General features: G+C 42.6%; 1 protein-coding gene across 8 annotated transcripts in view; it reads right to left on the bottom strand.

The window, feature by feature from the left end:
- The window catches only part of LOC132822044 (teneurin-3), an 822,914-nt gene that overhangs the window by 369,509 nt on the left and 433,637 nt on the right, over positions 1-19,768 (bottom strand). The window contains exon 1 of one of the 8 annotated variants that reach the window (XM_060835101.1): positions 18,848-18,897. The exons of 6 other annotated variants lie outside the window; for them this stretch is intronic. In XM_060835101.1, the coding sequence (XP_060691084.1) occupies positions 18,848-18,851 (4 nt within the window). In that variant the 5' untranslated portion in view covers positions 18,852-18,897. Of the gene's footprint in view, positions 1-18,772; positions 18,898-19,768 lie in introns of those variants that run through there. One more of the 8 variants, XM_060835092.1, reaches the window with a different exon arrangement.

Genomic DNA, 19,768 nt, shown 5'->3' with positions numbered 1-19,768 from the left:
TCAGCACTCAGATGATGTTTAACATGTGGGAGCGAACTGTTGAGATTTATAGTTGAGCAGGCAACTGGACCCATTTTGTTGATGCCAGCCCCTCGCCAAAACATTCAATAACTAAGACTTGCTATGCTTTCTCTTCACAGTCTACTTTCATGTTCTACTTCAATGGCATACCTAATTTTCCTTTAAAAGAGGCAACAGTCCCTGCCTCTTTTATAGCTAACAAGAAAAGCATTCCATTTTATTAATCTTCAATTGATGACAACTGTAGGAAATGCCTTCTCCACTCAATCTATCAAAACCATTCATCATTTTAAAAAAAAACCCTGTTAAATCCAAGCGATACGAGCAAGGCCTGACATTTGATCCATCATCTGAGTTGAGTTAGCTGATCCGACCCAGGCGGCAGAAATGGTTTACAATGTGCTTCGCCAACTCTGGACTCAGGAATGCGAAAAATAAATAAATAATGATCTCTTCAGCCCCTAACGGGTTATCAATAACTGGTTGGGAGAAATGTGTGTGAGCGTGTTCCGAGCGTATGTGAAGATGACGGGATATGCCTTCGGTACAGTCCTCCCAGGTTGGCTAACCTTCTTGTCAAAAGATCATGTGTGACGAATAACTGCTCAGCAAGGTAAGAGAGCACTACTATTATCTGTGGAATTATAACCCCAATGAGAGCCAGTGGCCTCCGTTTTCCAGATGTAATCCTGACAGAAAGCCATTCATTTTAATGGCTTACCGTCGGAATAAGAATCGGAAATCCTCTGCCAGCATCTTTGTGCAAGAGGGCAGAAAATTTTGGGGGCTGGGGAATGAAATAGCAAATATGAAAAACGATCTCCTGGAAGTCAAGTACTCGAACATTAAACCCAGCTCTTAATAAGCAGCTCAAATAATTCCATTACACATTTATAATGAAGTGTTTATTTTAAAAGTCTTGTACTCTAACTCAGCAGATCATTAACTGAAGATGGATACAATAAAAGGGCACTGACTGACGCCAAGCAAGAGAGAGTCTCGGGCTGGGCAGCTCCTGGTTCCCCCCAGGAGACGTTCTGGAGGAGTGCCCAAAAGCTTTACACTTACTTAGAGAAACAGGATCCCCTCAGCGGCGCTGACAAGAGCACAGACCGCACTGGTTAAAAACTTAGCAGCAAATCCCCAACCCCAAACACTGCAACACTCAGGCTTACACACAGCAATGTTTTAACAAATTCAGGATGCCTTTCTGTCAATTTATAAAATTCAGAGTAAACAAAGGCTGGCAAGCACATTCCCAGACAGACAGAAATATCGATTTACACGGCCTGCACAACATTTTGATTCCTGATTATTTTTTAAGAGGGGAAAGATTTTATTCATGATTTTCCTTTTCAGGTTCAAAATCATTTTCAATCCAACTGTGAGCAGTGATGGTATCACTTGGAGAACACATTGCGCACCAGAGTCAGGAAGGCATATATTTAAGTGGCCAAAATCACAGAGGTTAGTCTCGCGCCTTTTCAGTCAGACTCAGTGACTCCTCCATGCTGGCTGTCCATAGACAGCTCTTTTGGATGCAAATATAACACAAAGAACGACATTTGTTTAAGAATGAGCGTCGAGGCAGCTCTGTGAGTCTGATGACAAAGCTTTTACCTGATGCCAGTAAAAGCTTGGTGGTAGCACTCAAACTCTTAAGGCTTTTAAATCTCGACTGCTACCATCTGTCAGTACTGAGGGAGTGCCTCACTGTCTGCTGTGCCACCTATCACGGCCGGCTCTATAGTCTTACAGGGAATATGACTGCTTCAAGAAGCCTGCATTTATCCCTCACTAAAGAGTAGATTATCTGGTCGGTGACATGCTGCTATCTGTGGGATCTTCCCACACAATTTTAAGGGTTTTTAAAAATTCAATCTTGTTGCTATGGTTATGATATCAGAATAATGACTACACTCCAAAAAGTACTGCACTGGCTGCAAAGGCCTTTGGGCCATGCTGACACCATGAAAGGTGCTATACGAATGCAAGTTTTTTCTTTCCACCTTGCTGCTTATCTGCAGAACTGCCTATCGTGTGTTCGGAGGGTGGCAGTAGGGAGAAAGAGAGAGAAGGAGAGAGATGGAGAGTGCGAGAGAGATTTAGAGACACAGTGAGATAGATAGGGAGACAAAGACACATTATTAGATAGCAAGATAGATAGATAAATAGAGAAATGTAATTTAATAGAAAGTGAGATAGAGAAACAGATAGATGTAGGCACATAATTAGATAGATTGTGAGGTAGAGAGACAGATAGATAGATAGATAGATAGAGAGGCAGATAGATAGAGAGACAGATAGATAGAGAGACAGATAGAGAGAGACAGATAGATAGATAGAGAGACAGATAGATAGATAGATAGAGAGATAGAGAGACAGATAGAGAGACAGATAGATAGACAGACAGATAGATAGAGAGAAAGATAGAGAGACAGATAGAGAGACAGATAGATAGAGAGACAGATAGAGAGATTGATAGATAGAGAGACAGATAGATAGAGAAACAAATAGATAGAGAGACAGATAGAGAGACAGATAGAGAGACTGATAGAGAGACTGATAGATAGAGAGACAGATAGATAGATAGATAGAGAGACAGATAGATAGAGAGACAGATAGAGAGACAGATAGATAGATAGATAAATAGATAGATAAATAAATTATACCATGTCAATGAATTATAGGAGTCAGAACAGGAAATGAATGGAATAGGATTGTGCCCAGCAAGGGAAAAGGGTTCCAAAGGTGTGTGTCACAATGGTGGTTAGGGAAGAGGGGCGGAAAGAGACAATAAATGCTCATTGAGTCAACACTGAATTGCTGCAGCCTATCGGCACACATCAAGGTAAAATCAGAACTTGTGACAAGACTGAAAAGTCAATACTATCAGGGGAAATGAAATCACGTAGTTGACAAGCATGTATCTGAATGCTTCAGTTAGCTACTGCCCTGAAGCATACTCTCAGTAACATGCACTTGGAAGATTTGAGCCTCAGTGTGGCAGCAAATAGAGCCACAACTACGAGTGGGCAGACTGCAGTACACGTCGGATAGAGAGAGTGTTTAGCTGCTCACGAGAAGAGAGTTCTGTTTCACAGAATCCCTACAGTTTGGAAGCGGGTCATTTGGCCTATCAAGTCAGCGCTGACCCTCCAAACAGCATAACATCCAGACCCAGCCTCCCCGTGCCCAACCTATCCCTGAAACTATTCTCTTATGCGTTAGACTGTCAGCTTTAATTTTCATTTTTGGGCCCTGTAATGAAATTTGAATGAAAAATCTTCAGACTCGAGGGTGAAAGGGTTAGTACAATTGTGCCATTCTTAACACAAAAGTAATATAAATGGACTTTCAAAAAACATGGACATTTTGGTAGAATAGAAAGATACATAGATTCCCCATAGTGTGGAAGCAAGCCAGCCCACCCCATCCCTTTAATACCACATTTCTCTTGTCTAATCTAACTGGCCTGCACGTCTCCAGACACTATGGTCAAGTTAACATGGCCAATCCACCTAACCTGCCTTCTTTCAGTTTGGATGGTAAGTCTCTGATCCGAAACATGAACTCTGTTTCTCTCTCCAGCATTCTCTGTTATTACAGTCCAGTCAGTCAGGTCTGGTCAAAAGAGGATTGACTGACTCTCTTGGTGAAGAGTAAAAAATAAGCTGGTCAGAGAATCAAGTGGACACTGCTGCGAGTTTTCCATAGCCATCACCCTCCTTGAATGAACACTGCACTGAGGACCATATAGCTGTGCAATCCTGCCCCGTGACCCATGGTACATTTACGAACTGAAACAGCAGGGGTGGAGAACGTTTCAGTATGTTGCAGATGGCTCAAATGACTACAAATAAAACAATGACAACTGAAGCTCAAATGTCTGTAGTCAGACTTTTGGGAGTGCAACTTTTGGAGGCTAGAAATGAACATTGACAATGTTGCCAGCAAGTTCATAAGGGACTATGCCTCAGTTAAAACAACAGGCAGAGACTTCAGTTTCAAACCCATTAAAACATCCGTGCGTTCTGCAAATACGGCACGAACATGGAGAATAGGAACATATTGTCAATGCAGCCACATTGAGGGAAATAACAGGAACAAAAGACAGGTTAACATGTCAAGGATGGACCTTGGATAGAACAACAAACTCGCTCCTTGTATGAAGGCTAATCTTGGCCTTTGAAAAACCAAAGAACTGCAGATTGCAGGAAATCTGAAACAAAAATGCAAAGTGCTGGAAAAACTCAGCAGTCTGGCAGCATCTGTGGAGAGGTAAACAAGAGTACACACTTCAGGTCCAGAGACACACCTTCATAAGAAGTCAGTTCTGATGCTGCCAGACCTGCTGAGTTTTCTTTTCAGCAATTTCTGTTCTTGCCAGTGGGACCTGATCTGAAAGGTCAGTCCGAATGTTGCTGAAGGACGATGCAGACTCAAGGGGCAGTAGGCTGACCACTTACCACCAGTGTTCCTTTTGTTTAGCATTTGCTGCTGTTTCTGAAAGTGTGCAGTGGGCATGTTCTCACATCCAAGCAGTTCCCTGAGAAACAAAGACTTCAACTGTGGTCCTAACCTGGGCAGAGCGCCTACTCTGTTGCAACTACAATGACTACTTAATGCAATCATTGCCACAGTGATCAACTTCAACACCTATTGCAAAGATCACTGATTGCTTTTAGATGCTTAGGTCTTAACGTTGACACCGATATTAAAACAAAAATTAGCCATCCTAGAGTTATTGGCCTGATAGCCTGCAGAAACCAAGAATATTTCCTTTCTTATCAATGTCTCCAAATATCTAGCCTTGCAGTTATCTAAATTAACATTCCTACCTTTGCCATCCAGTAAAATTTAGGCAATAATCCTATTCTTGCTGACATATGCTTTTGCTATTTTCACTGTTATTTGGAAAATACAGACTAATGCTCAGCCTATGGGCTGACACCGAATGCTTCTTTGCAAACCAGAACTACTTTTCCATTCTGCTCCCTGCCTATCCTTAGATCCATGCCCGAAATGCACAGTTCACGATGGCCCAAGGGGTTTGTAACAGATGTATTCAAAGCTCACAGCACAAAGCACAAAACTAAGCCACACATATCAGAAAGCTCCTCAGGTCAGCTCTGACCAAACTGAGATGAACTACACACTGCCCTTTGCAATGGGCACTGGTAGAAGGGTACAAGAAGACTCTAGTTAGTTTTGGCTTCCTCTAAGCTAGGAGAAAGAAAAGTGCCCTCGTACCCACGTGCGTATGTTTGTGCCCAGACACATGGGTAAGGCATGTGTGCCAGGCCATAGATTGTAGGGTTAGGCTGTTTGCAGTCCAATAAACGGCCATTATTGAGTGAGGAAATTTATTAATGAGGTTACACAGTGGAAGATGAGAATTCTCTAACTGGGCCTACAATCAAGCAAGCTGCTTTCTCAGGGAGAAGAATGGAGAATTGAAGCAGAGGGCAGGCCAATCACAGTAAAAGCCAGGCAGTAACTAGCCCAGTCTTCACGAGGTGTGGAGGAGACAGGCAAGCGAGAGAAGTAAACACACAAACACAGAACCCATGTGAGCTCACTGTTTAAGTTTCCCATCAGCCACCACACCCCTGCCCTGACTTCACCCTTGCGGTTTTTCATACCATGCAGGAAACATATAATGCACTTTGTCCTGCTATGTACGTGCAGTAGAATTTCAGATGGGGCCTGAAAACTCCCTCTTCTGGTGTCAGGAAATCTCGTCAGCTTTTGATTAATGACAATTCAGCTGGTTAGCGGAAGAAAGCTGCGAGGGAGACAGCAATCAGTAATGTTTGACAGACCCTCTCCTGTGATAAAGAGAGCTCTGAGGCTGTCACAGAGTAACCAAATGGCTTTTCCCACCCAAACCAAGGTCACAGACTCCACTTGTGATGACTGTGCTCAACAGGAGCGACGCTTTTAAATGCTTTCCCAGCACCAGATTTCAACCTTATCATTAATCCAAACGGTTTTGTTTAAATAAGTCTGCCTTTCGTTTATCCCCAAACAAAAGATTGCTGTAATTATTATTTTAAGAGGTTTTTCTTCTCCCAGACACCTCCCTCATCCTGCATCAGTACAGCTCTCCCTTAATATAAATAAATTGATTTTTAAAACCCCTTTCTGGTTGGGTGGTGAATGAGAAGACAGAGAGAAGACAGAGAGAAGACACTTCTGATGTAACTGTTAATGCATCATTTGTGCACCAACAAAGCCTAATGAGTGATTAAGTACGAGATTAGAATGTTGCTCATTTGAGATTTTCAATCAATAGAATCACTGAATTCAAACTTTAAAAATGTTGTTGTATTGCAGTATTTTCTCTTTGAGTATGATGTAAAATATTCATCCGTCAGGATCTGAGCACATGGTCTAAACTGTTTAATTTAAGCCCCAGGGGGACACTGGATGACTTACTTTAAGCACATAAGAACAAGGAGCAGGAGGAGGTAATTCAGTCACCTGAGCTTGCTCCACCAATCTGATCTCAAATTGGCCTCAACTCCACTCTCCTGCCCACTCCCCATAACCCATTAAAGATCAAAAATCGCTGTTTATCGCTGCCGTAAAGTTTATTCAATGTCATAGCATCTACCGTACTCTGGGGGAGTGAGTTTCACAGATTTGTGACCCTTAGAGAGAAGCAATTTCTTCTCATCTCTGACTTAAATCTGCTAGCCAGTATGTTCAAACCATGATCTCTCGTTCTAGATTGCCCCGCCCCCTTTCAATCCTTTCAACATCTTATGTACCTCAATCAGATCTCCTCTCATTCTTCTCAACTGCACAATGTCTCTTATTCACGTTAAACTGGTTCTAAATAATTTTAAGTTAATTCTCATAATACCTTATCCCAGACATTAAATATCACGCAAAATCCCACTCAACTTTTTTGCCAGTTCTTAAGGTAGTGACTCAATGCCCAGCAGCAAAAGAGGAGGGGGTTCGTGATCCATATTCTCACGAACCTGTCTTCAAAAACCTTCTTCAGTGAGTTCCAACTCCTTCTCCGCAGATTTGAAAATCTTTCCTTTTCAGGTGTATGTCCATTTTGAAAGTTACTAATGAACCCATTCATTCCAGCTTTTTAAACTGTGCAGAATTGAGAGAGTCATTAAGATGTACAGCACGGAAACAAACCTTTCAGTCCAACTCGTTCACACGGACCAGAAATCCTAAACTAATCTAGTCGCATTTGCCAGCATTTAGCTCATATTCCTCTAAGCCCTTCCTATTCATATACCCATCCATGTGCCTTTTAAATGTTGGAACTGTACCAGCCTCCAACCCTTCCTCTGGCAGCTCATTCCAGACTCACACCACCCTCTGCATGAAAAAGTTGCCCCTTTGGTCTCTTTTTTATCTTTCCCTTTCACCTTAAACCTATGCCCTCTAGTTTTACCTGCCCCACTCCAGAGAAAAGGTCTTGGCTGCTCACGCTATCCATGCCTCTCGTGATTTTATAAAACTTTATTATGTCATCCCTCAGCCTCCCATGCTCCAGGCAAAATAGCCCCAGCGTATTTAGCCTCTCCCTATAGCTCTATGGCAACATCATTGTCAATCTTTTCTGAACTGTTTCAAGTTTTACAAGATCCTTCCTACAGCAGGGAGACCAGAATTGCATGCAATATTCCAATAGTAGCCTAATCAATGCCCACAACATAACCTCCCAATTCCTATACTCAATGCACTGACCAATAAAGGCAAGCATACCAAAAACCATGTTCACTATTCTGTCTACCTGGGACTCCAATTTCAAGGAACTATGAACCTGTACTGTGAATACTGCCCAGGACCTTACCATTAAGTATATCAGTGCTGCCCTGATTTGCCTTCCCAAAATGCAGCACTTCACATTTACCTAAATTAAACTCTCACTGCCACTCCTCAACCCATCTGAAGAGTCGACTTGAGGGGCTGAGTGGCCTGCTTTCACATTGTAGGGAGTCTGTGATTCTTCAAATTCTGCTATGGTGCTTTTCAGACTGAGAAGAGGAAGATGATAACAGTAGGGCATGCACACAATACACAGACTGAAGTGTCAACTGAGATTTTACACTCAAATCTCTAGAGTAGGACTTGAACACATAGCCTTCTGAATCAGGCGCATGCTTGAATCCAACTGAGTCATGGCTGATGCCTGACGAGGTCGGTCCAAAGAGTCATATTGGAAATATTCACCTCCTTTTTAGGGTGAATATTCATTGTAATTATCATTTCTAATCCACTGCGCAGAGGACAGATTCAGAGAAGCAGCCGAGGCTGCCTTTGCTGATCCTACTCGCTGTTCTTTTGAGTGACAATCAATTTCTGCTGACCTTTTCCTGAACAGAGTACGTTTTTTTTTAATGTACACTTTCTGATCCCAGTGCAGCTATTTCCTGCAGCGGTGAAGAGTTGGATTGATGCTGGGAAATGAGAATCAGGGAGCCTCCTGGGGACCTGTCTCGGTAGGTTACCAGCCACTTCAGAAAGAGTGAAAACAAAAACCGATCAGTGTTGGAAACTGATGGAATCTGTCTCTGCTGGCCATTCACCGCTGCACAGAACCCACGTCCCAAGTCAGAAACCCACCCTGTATGGGAAATAGCTGTTGTCCTGTGATTTTCCCTGAATTGATCAGGTAGTGTCCAGAAGGCAGACTGGCCATCCAGTTAAGGATGGAAGCCCAGCCCAAAACCAACAACAACTTATATCTACATAGCATCTTTCATGTACAGTTCCAAGGAACTTCAGAGGGGCATTCTAAAACAAAGCATAACATCAAGTCATGCAAGGAACAGTTACAACAGGGAATGCATAAACTAGCAGATTTAGATGAGCTCAGTTAACTTGGAGGATTATAGAGTTGGGGGAGACTACAGAGATATGGATGGAAGAGACCATTAGGGGATTTGAAAAGAAATATAGAAAGGTTAAAATTTCGATACAAGGACCACACAGTTCACTGAGCACAGGGGTGACTTGCAAAAAAGCAGTCTAGGCCTCAATTCAACATCTCATCCGGGAGATCCAAGATGGCGGCGACTCAGCAAGTCTGAGTTTACAGTGCTCTTCCCAAAACCTGGGTAAAGTGAGTTACTCACCCCCACCACACTTACCAAACCACCCAAAAAAAATTTCTAACCTTAATTAGCTGTTTACTATTATATTTAAGCAGTTTAATATTAAGTGGATAATGAGTAAACCAAAGGGATCCCGCAGCTCTCAGAAAACAAAGACCCCTCCCCCACCCTCCTCTCCTCCTCCGGCTGCAGCTGATGTAAAAACAGGCCTTGAAGAGATGATTGCCAGGCTGGAAACGACACTCGTCAATTTCATCGCAGAATCCAGACAGAGATGGAATGCATTCGAAGAAAAGCTACAAAAGCACAGCCAGGCTATTGAGGAATTACAGGGCTGAGTGAAGGGGGCGGAGCTAAAGGCCACGACCTCCGAGGCTGCAGCACAAACAGCTGCAGAACAGGTGCGAGCTCTGGAGCAGAGAGTCCGGGCCTTTGAAATCTACATGGATGATATTGACAACAGAAATCGGAGAAAGAATATCCGTCTTCTGGGCCTCCCTGAACAAGAAGAGAAGGGACAGTTAGCAGCATTTCTGGAGCGATGGCTGCCCCAGCTTTTAAACCTGGGGGCTGAAACTGACCGAGTACGGGTGGAGTGGGCCTACCGGGTCGCAGTACGCAGATCTGGCCCAAACCAGCGCCCATGCCCTGTCCTGTTCCGGCTGCAGAGTTATAGGGAGAGGCAGATACTCCTGGATGCCTCCAGAAATCTTGGAAAGGATCCTAAAGCTATGATTCATGAAGGATCCAAGATTATGTTATTTCAGGACTTCTCCCCGGCTTTGGCACGAAGAAGGAAGGCGTTTGATGAGGTGAAGAAATGTCTAAGGAACTTAAATATTCAATACACCTTACGCTACCCAGCGACGTTATGCTTTAACCACGAAGGATCCGAGTATAATTTTAGATCACCAGAAGAGGCTAAGGAACTTTTAGACTCGTTTAAATAAATCGTAAGAGACAATTTATGTTGGCTTGCCTCTTCCACACTCCGTGGGGAGAAATGGATACTTTACTCTACTTTACTTTTGCTTCTGGGAGCAGGGTTGTCTTCCCTTGCTATTTTATGTTATTATACTTAACTGTAATTTGTTGGAGTTGTAATTTTATAGTTATGTGTGTTTGTACGTGGCATTGATGCTATCAGATATACTCAGGTATGGGTGGGGAGGGGTGGGGGTGGGGCGCTCACTGTTAACTCTAGCTCGGTATTATATCTAAATCCTATTAAGGAGCGCCTGGGTCAAGGGTGGGACACTGTTTGGGAGAGGATATGGTGGACCTTTAGAAAGGAAGTAAGGCCCCCTGAGAACAAGGGGGAGGATCTCCATTCAAACATGTTTTATTTTTTTTGTTCTTATTGTTTGGAAATAGTTTCCTTTTTATTATACTGTTATGAGTGTATTAGAGAACATTTTCTCTTGTTTGAAGGATGTAAGTGACTCTACTATACACTCTGGATAATTGTGGATTAGATTAGTAGTTAACTGAGTTTCATTGTTTTTCTTTCTTCTTTAGTATCATTCCTTTGAATTTTGATGATTATATATTTAAGATCTATTTTTATATTAAGTTTGTGCTTGAAAGTTCTGTTTATTTTTGTAAATCTGTCAAAATATTAAATTTCTAATAAAAATATCTTTAAAAAAAGACATCTCATCCAAACAGTGGCATCTACAACAGTGCAGTATGAGGCACTTTGATCTTTCACTTCAGTCCTGGAGTGCGGCTTGTACTCTCAACTTTCTGGCACAGAAGAAAGACAGCGACCACATCAGCCACGGTTAACATGGAGTGACAAAGCTTTGCAATGCACACAAATCTCAATCAGCTGACACTAACAGATCTCAGTTTTTCTGACTCAGACTTGATGCACAGTAAAGACAATGGTGCTATGAATGGTGCAGATTGCAGATCTTGGAGGTACAGAGGGATCTGGGCGTCCTGGTATCCTGAAACACAATAAGTTGGTCAGCAGATACAGCAAGTGATGAGGAAGGCAAGAGGAATGTTGTTGTTCATTGCACGTAGAATGGAATATCAAAGTAGGGAAGCTTTGCTCCAGCTCTACAAGGTATTGGCTGGACCACATCTCGAGTTGTGTATACAGATATGCTCTCGTTTTTTAAGAATGGATATAAATAAATACATTAGAAGCAGTTCAGAGAAGGTTCACTTGACGGATGCCTGGGATGGGGAGGGGAGTCATCTTGGCGAGACAGGCTGGGCCCACACCCACTAGAGTTCAGAAGATAGAGATCCGATCTGAATGAAATATAAGAAATACTGAAAGGACTTCACTGAGGGAATATTGAAAGGATGTTTTCTCTTGTTGGGATGACTAGAACTGAGGCATACAGTTTAAAACTAACAAGTCAGGCATTTGAAACATAAATGAAGAGAAATGTTGTCTATCAAAGGGTTGGGAGTCTTTCAAACACTCTGCACAGTGAAGGGGTTATTATATATTCTTAAGGCAGAGGTAGATGGATTCCTGACGTATAAGCAAGTTTTGGGGAAGACAGGAAAGTGGTGAAGCCTCAATCAGGTCTTCCCTTTTTAAATAATGGAGTAGGCTCAACGGGCCTGAATGGCCTCCTCTGCTAATTCATAAATTCTTATGTATCCAAGGCTCTAGTGCCATAGGTAGGATATATTGGCACCAGCGGCATGGTGACTCAGTGGTTAGCATCACTATCTCACATCGCCAGGGACCCAGGTTCAATTCCAGCCTCAGATGATCTGTGTGGAGTTTACATATTCGCCCCATGTCTCTATGGGTCTTCTCTGAGTGCTCTGGTTTCCTCCTGCAGTCCAAAAATGTGTAGGTTAGTTGGATTGGCCTTGGGAAATGCAGGGATATGGGGTGAGTCTGAGTGGGAACAGAGAGTTGGTGTGGACTTGATGGGCCGAATTGCCTGTTTCCACTCTGTAGGGATTCAATGAAATACTAGGAGAGTATGGGGGTTGTGTTTTTTTAAATCCAGCCAAATGCCCTGTTTACCTAGTCAGAAATTACTCCCTCTTTGTGAACCTGGGAACAGAGTCCCATGATAATATTGATTTATTCATTCTACAGTTGGGAACCAGGAGTCATTTTGAAATGCAGGGAGTTGGTGGAAGAACATCACCAATCCTCCCTGGCATTCCCACACAATATCAAAAAGAAAACAGCTTTGCTCGGAGTCTCATGCCCTGACAGATATGCTGATGTCTGCAGAGTGAGGAATGACCCTGATCTGAATAATTCATCAGGAGTTAGGAAATGTACAAATATTGCAGGTGATGTTTGTGAGAATAACTGAAGTCTAAGTTCATGTAATCACGAGCTGTCAGGTTCCCTTTCTTTAGATGGAGTGAAGAAACAAACTGCTCACCACTGAATAATCACAGTAATGATTCTCGACAACAGCTACTATCCTGAAAGGTTTCTCTTCAGAACTGCCTTTCTAAATTTCTCCTTATACATTAGCCCCATGGAAAACTCAGGCTCCCAAACTGGGAGGTTGACTGAGCCATTTAGCATGCTGAAAAATTACATAACTTGTCCCAAGTGTGAGTTATGCTCCCAATGGAAAGTCATCAGGGATTCACACGATGCATTCACACTCGTCAGCTGCCAATCCTTTGGCACTGTGCCATGCAGCACTAACAGGCAACCCCTGTCAATGTAAGACCATCAAACTGACTCAATGAGAGTTGATGGATGAAATGGTAAACTGCGCAAGTGGAGTAGCTACCTGGTATTTTGAAAAGTGTGAGAGCAGTGTGTACGTCATAAAATAATCTAAGCATCCAACTTGCATAGATTTGTCAGTAACCCTACCCTTTATCCTCAGTGGGGACATGTGTCATGCAGAATGTTACTCAACAACATGGACTGCCAGTTATAAGGTTTGGTGCTTGTTCAGTGCTGATGCAGATGACCTTGGTGGGTCTGTGACTTTATATCCTCATGGTGGGGAAAGGGCAACTGGCGCAAGATATATCAACATTAGTGAAAGTCATGATCACTTTTGACTGTGATTTCCCCAAAATCAACCCCTATTCCCTCAGCCTGTCCATCTCGCCCCCATAATACAACTTTCCCTGTGAAGATTAGCCATTGGCTTATGGGGTTGGAGGGAAGGCACATATAGAGCTGTGCAGCACTAAGTGTTATAATATCCAGAAGATGGTGGTCAGGGCAAGGAAACTGGATGGAAAACAGTTCAAGTCATACAAAAGAATGGCTGGAACAAAGAAAGCAAAATAAAAGACTGGAAAAATAAAAACTGGAATTGCTTGAAGCAAAGTAAAATGGTCAAGACGGTGAGCAGAAATATGTTGGGGAGGAGGGGTGATAATGATTGGTCAGGGTCCAAAATCCCAACTACTACCAAGTGACCAAATGCTCAGTTATGAAACGGTTGAATGGTCTCTGGACAGTCACAGTCTTACCACAGGCACAATGACTGGCTGCGTGAATGAGACATTGGCAGAGTCAAAGCCAGAATGGCAGTGCAAAGCCAGAATAGCAACCCAATATTACTCTGAAGAGGGAATGGAGTGGAAGAGAGGTTGTAAGTGAGAGATGCAGCCCTTGGATTTTGCGTCAACTTGCACATTCCTACATGGTTCATAAAGTGCTAATATGAAAAGGTCAAAATACAGTAACTGTTCTGCTCCATTAAACTGCTCTTTATGGCATCTGAATCATCCACATGATGTAATAGAGTGAAATCAGTGCCAGAATTCAAATACACTCATTAAAGAGAACTATTTCAAACATTTAACAAAGAAATCTGCCCCACATCTTCCCAATTCACTGCCATTCACAAGACAACATGAACAAGCAGGACCAATCTTCTCACAACTAAAATTAACATTCTTCCCCGTTAATGTGATTGACACGATTTAAAAAGGTCACCAAGTTGCTGCTTTGTCAAGGCAGACACTGCACTAAAGAATGCTTATCTAATATAGATCTGCAAAATCAGGTATCTAATCCATTCACTGCCAGTGGCAAAATGTCTTCTTAACTGTCTTCAGGTGGCTTTGCAAAAAGATAAGAAAGCTTTGCATTTATATTGCACCTTTTATAACCTCCCAAAATTTTATGTCAATTAAATACTTATGAAATATTGTCACTATTATTGAAAACATTGCAGTCAATTTATCCATATCAGGATCTCACAATCAACAATGCAGTAGTGCTATTGGCTGAGAGTTAAATCTAAGCTAGATGGGCACTATCTGAAGGTATAGAGACAACTTCCATATACATACTACTGACAGATAGCCTTCCCCTGCCATCATCCTCTTTAGATATTCCCTTGCCTACTCCAGTTCTTCTGCACTGTTCGTCAGTTAAGCTGACATCCGATGCATCACAATGTCAGTCACAGTTCCACATTGGGGAGACCCAAACCATTGGCTCTTCAGCCTGCCATAATCTCCACGCTATTAGCGTTAATTCCATCCCCCTCTATCCTCCAACACCCCTCACCTAACAGCCACTTTTTCACACTAACCTGAATTATCAGTAACCTAGATGCTACATTCCTGACTTGAGCTGCTGACCTCCAAAATCATCCCCAACTTTTCTACAGCCCCTTATGCAGTTCCACCAATGACAAATGTGTTCCGCTATCTCAGCCATTACTCTGGAATTTCCTCTGTAGACCTGTACACTTTGTTCACTTCCTTATAACCTACTTTTTGTCTGATTCTGTTTCTCTGACAAGTTTTAGAAATGTCTCTTTACTTAGCTAAGGTTGACATCAACAGGCAGAAAACCAGAGGCTCCTTATAACATTGAAGCATAAAACCCAGTAACTACCTTCAAAGACCAACCAACAATAGTGACGTTTTGAGCTCTCTGCCCATGGGCCTTTCAATCCAGATAAGTTATGGGAGACTGAGCTACGTTCAGATTTTCAGTCTGCAAACTGTACTGAAACACCAACTCTTCCCCGCCTGCATAACAGCTTGGTCTGAGAAGTCTGCCTGGGAGGCTGGCTTTCTGCAAGCAATTATGGCACATGAAGAATTAATCTGGCACCTGTTGAAACCTCAGCATTTTCCCAAACACCGTCAGATTGGGATGTCTCACGATACTTCCTCTGGTGGCCAATCTGGCATTGGGAGGGACTGCGTGAGCAAACATTGGCTCGGTTCAAGAGGTGCCTTTGCTATTCATTGATCTGAGCTGCATCAAAAATGAAAGAATGCATTTATAGGAGTTACTTATTTCAAGTGGATGGCAGACAGGAGTTACACTCACAATAGAGTCATACAGCACAGAAACAGGTCCTTCAACCCATCATGTCTATGGTCAATGAAAACCAAATTATACTACCTGTAATCCCTTCTCCTTTTCTTGGTCCACAGCCTACTTTGGCCTGGTGTTTTAAGTGCTCCTCCAGATGATTCTTAAATGTTGTGAGAATACCTGCCTCCACCAACCTCTCAGGCTGCATGATCCATATCTCTACCTCTCTTTGGCAACATAACCATATCAGCACAAGCAGAGAATTGGATTGTAAACCACTGCGAGGTCATTGAGCAACGGAATTGAGATTCTGTGCATCTGTGTGCGCATGTGCATGGGGCTATAATGCAAACACACACAATGGATATTGAAAGAAATGGTATAAAAGTTGAAACCCACCTATCACTCAATTATTTGGGATCAGTAATTGAACTTATTTGTCACGTTTAGTAACACAAATGAAAACTTGAGTAGGCTGATGTGGCCCTTCCCATCATGAATTCAGAGGTGGCACAGATATGTGGAAACGGAGGAGCTACTGACTCAGATTTACATGATCAAATCTTACCTCAAGTCAACAGAGCGGACTAAGTCAATGGTAGCAATATGTGTAACCCTTTCCATTTTGTCACCAACTTGTAGTCTGCGAGTGAAATGAAAAAGTGCTGGGGAAAGCTATATTTTTGATCAAGGTACTTGAAGAAAACTAAAGTTAATTGGAAAGAGAGAGTTAGCAGAGGAAGTGGGCCATGTAGACTCGGAAGGCTCTAGGAGCTTCACAGATGGAGTAGCATCGTTTCGCACAGAAGCAATACTGTCCTTGCACCGGCTCATCAATGTATACACACGGACACAGCCCGCATACACATGAGGAGGTGTTCCTGGCCACGTGGATGTGTGTCAGGGAAAATATGAAAGCTAACTCTGTTTCTTCTCCAACAGGAAGTGTTGTCACTTGGTTGATGTATCAATCTTGTTCCCTCCACACAATTGTTATTCTTTGGAGCTAGCATGTGTTGTATCACAAAGTCTCTGGCATACTTGTACAATACACAACCCATGCAATTTGTCAGTGACAGAAGCTATAAAATAACTAAGTTCTGCCAAGAGTAACTGTACAGCTGCCAAACCTCTGGACTTGTTCAGAAGGCACTATGTCACAGCTAAAAGATTTGGTGATACAGTATCCACTAACCGTATTAGCACAATCATGGTTTGACCAGAAGTAAGTAATTGGGGAATTTGAAGCCCATGAGTTATGTAGAAAACCACTTAAGGTCATGTTTTCCACAGTCTTTCCCACTGGTTCAAGAATCAAACTGCTTGGGTCAGACCAATCCGTGAAACTGGTCAACTCCCAGGTCAGAGTGTGAAACTTTTTTGATCAATGTTCGGATTCAGGAAGACTCTTCAAATCATACTCATTCATAAACACACTATTTTGACAGTAAAACACATACAAAGGAAGAAGAAACTTACTTGTGTAAACCAGTGAAATTATTAGATGGTTCAGCAGAGAGTTTGAAAAGTTCTTATTAGTGATTTTAAATCGATTTCCTTAGTCATGGAAACACTCTAATTAAAATGTTTTATTGTGATGACAACCTCTTTCACACCAGGCACCCACTCTTCTACATAAAACCAAAACTTAAGAAAAGAGAAACAAAAATCACAATCTACTAGCCTGTCCTATCACGTGGGCTCACTTAAAAAGTTACATCTGATTATGTCAATAAATTTTATGGTAAACTTGAATGGTCACTGAGCCAGTGCAATTTTGATTACATTTTGGGTTCAATTTTTCAACTGCTCCCAAAGTGGAGATTGTACCACGTCGTCTTTATAAGTGATGGCTTTATTTCTCTATAACCTGTCCGTGGGTAAATTTTGCTTTAATTGTCTCCTTTCCAGGTCCATCCAGCCTGCACACTTTTCCCTCTCGAGGTCGGGAGCTGCACAACCAACTTTCTCCCCATGACTTCCGCCACTCCCCAGTAGGGGGAGCTTAAGTATAAGTCCCACCAGATGGAACCGCATTCAATGTTTGCTCTCTGCTGAACAATGCCTCTTTCTCGTCCTAGGGTGCTGCCCCATACATAGTTGCTAACTTTCCACCTGGAATCAACGCTGGATCTGTAGTTCATTAAGCCCTTGGCTTTCTAAGTCCCTGTATAAATTTACAGAACTATATACACACATACGCAGGGGTATTAGAGGATATAACTGTAGAAACAAAATAAGCAACCTTCATCATCCGGAGCATTACTACCTGGGTAGATTCAGAGTTTGGATAGATTTAAGAGATAAAAATAAAGTGATTAGGCAGGCAGTGGCTAAGTGGAAGCTACGGTGTAAAAACAGTGATACATATTCATGTTTTACACATGAAAGCACAAAGTACAGTAACAATCATAACCTTTTAAAAAGGGTAAGAGCATGAACTTCTGAGGGGGCGAGGTGACTACTTTGCTAACAACCAGTTTCTAAATAAAAGCCTGCTTACTGGCAATAGAAATATTTCACCTACTCTGCCCAACTTGGCAAAAAAGTAGGTGAACAAAACAATGCCACCTTTGCCCTTACGTGCACTTCGCCACATCGTAGTAAAGCTGACCATTCTACAATCAGTTCCCTCCCCCCCCCCACACACTCCACCGTCATAGCTTCACGAACAATTGTAACAGAAATTAACTGCGCTCACACCTCAGTAGACAGCCACAGATGCTAAGAGCTGACCTGCTCCGTTTCTCACTTTATTAAGTTGAGCTGTTTTGAAAGCGATCAATGAAGTCATTAAAGTTCAATCGGTTTTAAAAGAAACCCAAAACAACTCTCCCCACACCCATCAGGTTGCAGCCCAGATTGCAAGTGCCTCTCCGGGAGCTCCACTTCATCGCCGTGCAATCCTGCAGCTGGATATGGAGCACACATTAACATCAGCGGGAAGGTGGTCCCTCTGCCTGAGCTGTTTGAGGACACTGGCTGTAACCGAAATAAGATTTCACATCACTTCAAAACACAGAACTGGCTAATTTCGAAAGCAAATCACACAGACTGAGCCAACTTCTCTGAAAGCAATTAGGAAGCGAGCTCAAGTTGCAAACACCAGTACAATAATGTCCGTCTGAAACTGCATTGTGTGCTCAAACAACTTCAAATCTTTCATTTCCTCTAAAAGGGGTGAAAGCAGAAAGAAATCGCCCTGTTTCTCACATGTGAGTGTAACAATCTATTCTGATTCAGATTAAACCCCCTCCAATCCGGCTCATCCCATCAAGCGTTAACCCAAAGCATCACAATAACATAACGCTGGTAACAGCAGACATGAATGACCATGCGTTCTGCCAAGACTGTTTCTCCTGGTCCCTGCCTGCTAGGTCAAATGGCCAAGCAGCTGCTCACCCACCTTTCTCTGCCGTCTCTCCTCACTCTGTGAGAATGAATAACTTGAGAGCTCACAGAGTGTCTGTGCCGGCCTTACCCATCACTATCCTGGATCACATTACACAGTCCGGCCCTGGAGGGGGAGAGCGGGGACCTGCAGTCAGTCAGGATAGGCTGAAGCTCCCAGCTGTTTCCTCCCAGTAGTGGGAGAGAGGGAGGGCTGGGCTACACTCGCTTCAACCTTTTGCACCAAGGTTAAAATCATACACAGCCCAACCTCCTTTAAGGATCATTATTGAGAGACAGTGAGGAACTGCTACTCTGTCTGGTTCTCTCATGAATAAAGCAATCAGTTTGTCAGAGGAGGGGGGAGACAGGGTGGCAGTAAACTTGGAATGAGCTTCACATGTTCTTGGATTGTTCTGGGTCAGCCACTTCTTCCTTCTCCGCCGTTTTTATTCGAGACAGTTGCATTTTCCAACAGGTCCATTTCAATTTTGTTCTACATGTCTGAATTCAGCTAAATTAGGTTTGGCTGCACGCTCAAGCAGTAGATCAATTGCATCTGTTTGCACTCTGGGACTGAATTAATAAAATATGAGACAGAATTAGACTGAAGGTACAGAATGATCAAATCTGTCTCCATGAGTCTCTAATCAACCAGTTTATATTCAAAACTGTTCACACACACATACACGCAGAATCCCTGTGATGCAGAATTTTCTCAATCAGTCTGTTGTGAATTAGATTTCACTAACTTCACTGAGAGAAGACTCCCTGATATTCACCCCCACCGTTTCCTACATTGCTACTAGCCAAATTTTAAAATAAACCATGGACGCTTACTTTCCAACTTTAATGAGCAATGCTTACTTTTGCTTCCCACTATCTCCACAATCTTTGAATTTGTCTTGCAGATCATATTCCCATATTTCAGTACGTATCAGAGGATCTGACTCCATGCTGAGGAAGAATAGTACTACCACCATTCAAATTAAAACTTGGATCATTTAACTTT

This window comes from Hemiscyllium ocellatum, chromosome 2, assembly GCF_020745735.1.
Source record: "Hemiscyllium ocellatum isolate sHemOce1 chromosome 2, sHemOce1.pat.X.cur, whole genome shotgun sequence".
Classification (NCBI taxonomy): domain Eukaryota; kingdom Metazoa; phylum Chordata; class Chondrichthyes; order Orectolobiformes; family Hemiscylliidae; genus Hemiscyllium; species Hemiscyllium ocellatum.
This window is presented reverse-complemented; position numbering and strand designations above follow the sequence as displayed.